We start from the raw sequence: 6,000 nt of genomic DNA, 5'->3' as shown, positions 1-6,000 counted from the left end.
AAAAACTACAATTCCCAGAATGCTTAGAGCGCGTGCGCGGCCTCGAAACTTGCTACCTCAGTCCCGCCTCCTTATTCCAGCGATTGGACTGTCCAGTTTCGCGTCTCTGAATTTCTCTTCTTCCATTGGTGGACTGTCCAGCGAGGTCAATTACAGACTTTACGTTCGGTTTGGCCGTTCTAGCATACCGGTTCTCCCCTTCCCCGCCCGGTACCAAGATGGCGGCAGAAGCAGCTGCTGGGAAATACAGAAGCACTGTCAGCAAAAGCAAAGACCCCTCGGGGCTGCTCATCTCTGTGATCAGGTGAGGGAGGCAGGAGGCAGGGTCAGGGGACAGGGGGCAGCGGGCGGCGGCTCGACCTCCGCTTTGGAAGGGAGAAGGGTTAGCTGGGTTCCACCCTGCCGACCCCTCCCCTTTCCTCCTGGCCTCCCCCCAGCCCCTCCCAAGGACCCCCACAGTTCCCCCTTTTTCTCTGGAGTTGGGCTAGAGGGAGGAGCCCCGCCTCGCTGTCTTTTCATTAGGGCCAGAGCTTTCCATTAGGGTCCCCGGGCCCTAAAAGCACGCTGTGTGGGGGCTTGGTAGAGAAAGCCAGGTGTATTCATTTACTCATACAACGTTTATTTATGGATTGCCTTCAGCCGCGCTCACTAGGGAAGGCTTCTTGTTTCTTGGATTTCTGGGTGTAAGGCCCTGAAGTCTGGGCACTACTGTCACGAGTTGCAGATTGTGTTCTCACACTTCGGACACCTCCAACCACCTGTGAATGGCTACAGCTTCAAATACCAGAGCCTGTAGTGGGCTGGTAGAAGGGCCGTGGGTTTGAAGGCACACGTCCGTTTTCGATCTTTTTCTGCCTTCCTAGCCCGGTCTAGTCCTTCAACACAAAACCAAACAAATTTTGAGTTATCTGCTATTTTCCCAGAATATGTATGGTAAGAGTGGGATTAGTGGACCTTTTAGGGATTCCTTTTTTTAAAAAAATGTGAACTAGAGTAAGGGTGGGGGAATCCTTTTAAACAGCATTAAAGATGATGCAGGGAGGGAGTGATTAAAACAACCTGAATAAAATGTATTTAACACGTTTTTACCTTGTTGACCTTTGAATTGAAACTCAGGTATTTCTCANGAACGTCCTGTTGATTTTTTAAAATCCAGGCTCAACAGTACCTTGTAGCTCGAAAGGGCTTGAAGGTATGCGTAGATTGAATTTCAAAACGGTCCCCACTTATAGACTGATAAAGACCCATCTCATGGGTGTTATTTAAGGGCCTTGAATATCCTATCATCGTACATTAAATCATTATTACTAAGTTTTTTTGGTTTGGGGCTTTTTCTTTTTAATTAAGATTTTTTTAATTAAGAGGATAATTCTTCTCTGTGTGGAAATACTTAATAAACTTGGCAGGCCATACAAGAATGCTGGTCTAGTGTGGACCCACATTTCTTTCTGGTACAGTGTAGGTGGTGTAGATGTTTCGTGATAGTAAAACTACAGTGAGAATGTTGGTAGTGGCCCTTCTTACTCTCCTGTGGAATTAGAATAACATGTATTTGGGCTCTTTTTTGAACTTCCTTTTTTTCTGCCTTGTCAACATTCATTTAAACTGCATTTAGTGCTAGTTTGTAGTAGGGTGCCTGGTCCTTAATACATACTTAGTAAATACATGTTAAACAAATGAGGGAATGCCCTGAGTTTGCAAAGACGAATCAGACATGCCCTTGTTCTGGAGAGTATAGTTCACTTGAGGGGTAACATGGAAGTGAAAAATTGTGACGTAAGACTAGGAGAGACAGAGACAGGTGAAGTATGGGAATCCAGGAGGCATGGGAAGTGGAGTGTGGATTAGGGAGGGGGACAGCTGTATATAAATGTGCCATTTCAGCTGTGTACTTAGGATTCTGTAAGCTTTATCCATTTCTGTTGTGTATCAATTTTCTTAAATGCCAATTGCATTCCCTCTAAATACCCTACATATGAAAACATGAAAACCAGACTAACATTTTTTTTTTGTTTTTATTTTTGTTTTTTTACTGACGCTTGTTCAGAACACGTTGCCTTTGGTTGACTGTTCCTTTGTTCTTCAGGGGGACTCTGCTGCTGGCTGCTATGGAATATGATTTTGTGGTTTTAATATTTGTCATTTTTCTTCCTTATCCTGACCAGCTCCCACCACTTGAATGACACTTTTATTACATCTGTTAACTAGCATGATATAATGGAGTGTGCAGACCTAGCATCCTGGGCAAGTTTTAAAATTTTTTTTATTTGAGAGAGAGAGCGAAAGAGAGAGAGAGAGCATGAACCCGGGAGAGGGGCAGAGAGAGAGAGAGAGAGAGAGAATGACTGACCCATCATTGTAAGTAGTCTCCATGCTAAGCATGGAGCCCCATCCTGGGCTCGATCCCATGACCCTGGGATCATGACCTGAGCCGAAATAAAGAATTGGACACTCATTGACTGGTCCACCCAGCGCCCTCTGGGCAAGTTTAGTAAGGATTGGAGTTCATGGTTACATATAACCTCATTTAAGACTGGATACTGCTGGTTCTGGAGTGTTAATGTTTTTATTTCGTTATTTCTTTGAGTCATAGGAACGTTGTGGGGTTGAAGTGAAAGTGTTGCTAGCTCTCTCTCCTTGTTACCTCCCTGATGTGCTTTTGAACATACGCAGCGGTTTAAATTTTGTAAACAGTGGCAGTTAATGAGAGGAAGATGGTAGTAACTTTGGTGTTTGGGTGGGGAGAAACTGGGGAGAGTACTTCAGAGAATAGAATGAGGAACATAGTTGCTAAGAGAGTAGGTCTTAAAAGTTTTCATTACAGGAGAAGAAATTGTCACTGTGTGGGGTGGAAGGATGTTAACTAAGCTTATTGTGATCATTTTGCAATATATACAATATATTAAGCCATGTTGTATATCTTAAAGGACTGCAGTGCTACAGGTCAATTATATCTTGCTAAAACAGGAAAACAAAAAGCCTGGAATGTGTATTTCTTGTTAGTAAATTCTTCTGTCACTCTGAAGCTGCTTTGTCTGTTTCTATTCTTTGTGCTGTCCTTCTTGCAACATTGTATTCATGATTTAAAACAAATTTTTATTAGTGTTTATTTTTGAAGGAGAGATAGAGCATGAGTGGGGGAGGGGCAGAGAGGGAAACAAAGAATTCCAAGCAGGCTCCAGGCTCTGAGCTGTCCGTTTATAGTCCCAGGCTAGGCTCAAACCCAGGAGTGGTGAGATCATGACCTGAGCTGAAGTTGGATGCTTAACTGACTGAGCCACCCAGGTGCCCCTATATTCATGTTTCTTAATTCCTCATGTAAAACTTTGATCGCCTCCTCTTCTCCTTAACCTCTTTTCAGATTCTCTTTAAAAGACCAAAGCTTTCTTGAACCCATTCTATAAAATTTTTATAATTTTATAGCATCCTCGAAGATCTATTTGATACATGCCAGTTCTCTTTCATGTTCCCTTGTACCTGTCATTTTGTCACCAAATAAAGGACTTGTCAGTGACAGTCTTTTGAAATGTTTGATTAGTTTAGCTTTATTTATCTTTATTTCTCTTTTTATTTCACTGAGCAGTTTTTTTTGAATAGTGAATGTTGAATGTTAAAAATTCTCCATCAGTTCTTTTGTTCAAATATCTAAAAAAAAAAGTCATTTGTATATCTTATTGTACATTAGCATAACACATTTATTTAATGCTCTTTCCATGAGTTGGATCAGCATAAGGAAACTACAGGTGGGTAAGGGTTTGACCTAAAGATACGATAGATATAGACAAAGGGAATAGCCAAATCTCATCACTATTTCCTGCTGTGGTACCAGCTAGTTAAATAACAGCTATCATGCTGGTGTGATCATCCACCACTTTAAAGCATTTAAAAGACAAAACAGCTTCAAGAAGTATCATGTAGTTGTAATGAAAATGTTATATTTGGTAGATGGTTAATTAAGTACCATGAGACTCACAAATGAAATTCTTAGCCTTTTAAAAAAGTATTGAATAGGGGCGCCTGGGTGGCTTAGTCGGTTGGGCGTCCGACTTTCGCTTAGGTCATGATCTCGCGGTTCGTGGGTTCGAGCCCCGCGTCGGGCTCTGTGCTGACTGCCAGCTCAGAGCCTGCAGCCTGTTTCAGTCTGTGACTCCCTCTCTCTCTGACCCTCCCCTGCTCACGCTGTCTCTCTCTCTCTCCCTCCTAGAAATAAAAACAAAACATTAAAAAAAATAAAAAAAAAGTATTGAATAAAAAGATTTCAGGTCAATCAGATGTCTCAAAGGGTGGACTTGCCGGGTATTGCTGGGCCCTCAGGCTGGAAAGTGGGGCTTTGATGAGGAGACAGCCAGTGCTTGGGACTTAGTCAGAGGCCACTCCTAACTGCGGCTTTTGGCTTAAAGTCTTGCCACTGGCCCTTTAAAATGATACTAATTGGGTGGACAGAGTCGTGATTACCTGCTGATGTAAATTTGGACAGTTTTACACATGTGCGTGCACACGCAGCTGTTTCCTACTTTTTTATTGATTTCCCTCTTCCCTCCCCCCAACCTTTTGTTTGGTGTGGAGTCCGAGCAGGCAGCCTTTCTATATGGGAAATAAGCAGAATGGCATTTTGGAGATGCTATTTTATTTTTGTGAGTTCTTGTCAGATTTTTAATTGGGAAATGTGTCTACCACTTACTGTTAGGTGATTTGCTTCCCAATTAAATGTTGACTCACTTCTCTTTGTAAGTTGGCCTTTAATAGACCATTTAATTGGGAAGACAAACTTTGGCTGTGACTTGAGGTGACCTTATTGAAACCTCAGAGCGGAGCTTCTGTAGACAGACTCTGGTTATAGATGTCAAGGAGGTTTGAAGGCAGTTGAAGGCCCACGGCTTCATCAACTTTCATGTCTTCACAGAAGTTGGAATTTCAAAAACTTAGGAAATCCTTTATTGTAGACACCTGTTAAATTCCCTTCCTCCTCAGAGAGTGTTTTGGTCAGCCCCATATATAATTCAAAGCAAGCTTTGTTGAAGGGGTCTGGGCTTTGATCAGAGCTTTGAACAAACAGCTTTGAGGTCCACGGCACAGTTTGTGGCAGAAGGGAACGTGTCGGTCACTCTGTTCGGAGCAGAGTCCTGGAAGTTGTGTTAGGCGGTTAGTGCTGTTTGCAGTAACACCTCCTCTCTTCATCATTTCGGTTTTTAGGGTTTCCAGCTCTTTCTGTATCCTGGGGCATCTTGGCACTAGCCATGAAGTTCTATTTAAAAATCACTGCTTGGCTCTCTGGAGACTAAACCCTTTTTTTCTCGAAGTCCTCCCACATCCAACAGCGTATGTGGAAATAAGGGGCAAATAATTCTCCTCCCCCACCCCTTTTTTTCTGCCAGAAATGAAGAATTAACATCTTGGAACCCATGTCTTAGTTTCCAACCTCATGTGTCATTTTTAACATTGGGATTTCCTGAAGGCTTTGAGGCAGATATGTGTAATGTTGGGCGATGGGGTTTTTTCAAGCCACTACTTACAGTCGGTTGGTGTGGTCACAGGCTTGGTGGGAGTTGAGGTATAGTTAGCAGAAACTGTAACTTTGGACCAGTTACTTCAGACCACTGTGTCTTAGTCCTCATTTGCAAAATGAAATAGTAGTATGATCTATGGTTTGGGGGAAAGTTAGAATGCATAAAAGTGCCTGACACAGTTTGGCATAGAGAACGCACTCAGATGTTCATTTCCTCCTTTTCAGGGTCTGAAGCTTCTCTGGTGAGAAACTTGATGGTAATGTTTACCAGAGAGCAGCCGGGATATGATGTTAATTTTCTGTTGGAAACATCCTCTCCGGTTTGGCGTGAATGTTTCATTCCAATTGTCAGAATGTTCTCTCTGTAACCAAGAAACCTTATGTAGCTGAATTAAGTTTGCAATTATTAATTTAGGAGTCAGCCACAGAAGCTAGGTTTAAATATATGTACGCTTCCATGTGCATATGAAACATATGAAATATAAACAGATATA

At 42.4% G+C, this 6,000-nt stretch overlaps 1 protein-coding gene across 3 annotated transcripts in view; it reads left to right on the top strand.

Moving 5' to 3' along the window:
* Positions 1-201: 201 nt before the first annotated feature.
* The window catches only part of EXOC4 (exocyst complex component 4), a 752,773-nt gene continuing 746,974 nt past the window's right edge, over positions 202-6,000 (top strand). For all 3 annotated transcript variants that reach the window (XM_077770716.1, XM_077770717.1, XM_077770718.1), the window contains exon 1: positions 202-304. In XM_077770716.1, the coding sequence (XP_077626842.1) occupies positions 219-304 (86 nt within the window). In that variant the 5' untranslated portion in view covers positions 202-218. The remainder of the gene's footprint in view (positions 305-6,000) is intronic.

This window comes from Crocuta crocuta, unplaced genomic scaffold (genome assembly GCF_008692635.1).
Source record: "Crocuta crocuta isolate KB4526 unplaced genomic scaffold, BGI_CrCroc_1.0 scaffold266, whole genome shotgun sequence".
Taxonomy (NCBI): Eukaryota; Metazoa; Chordata; class Mammalia; order Carnivora; family Hyaenidae; genus Crocuta; species Crocuta crocuta.
Note: the sequence above shows the minus strand (reverse complement) of the source record. Positions and strands in the feature narration are given on the sequence as shown.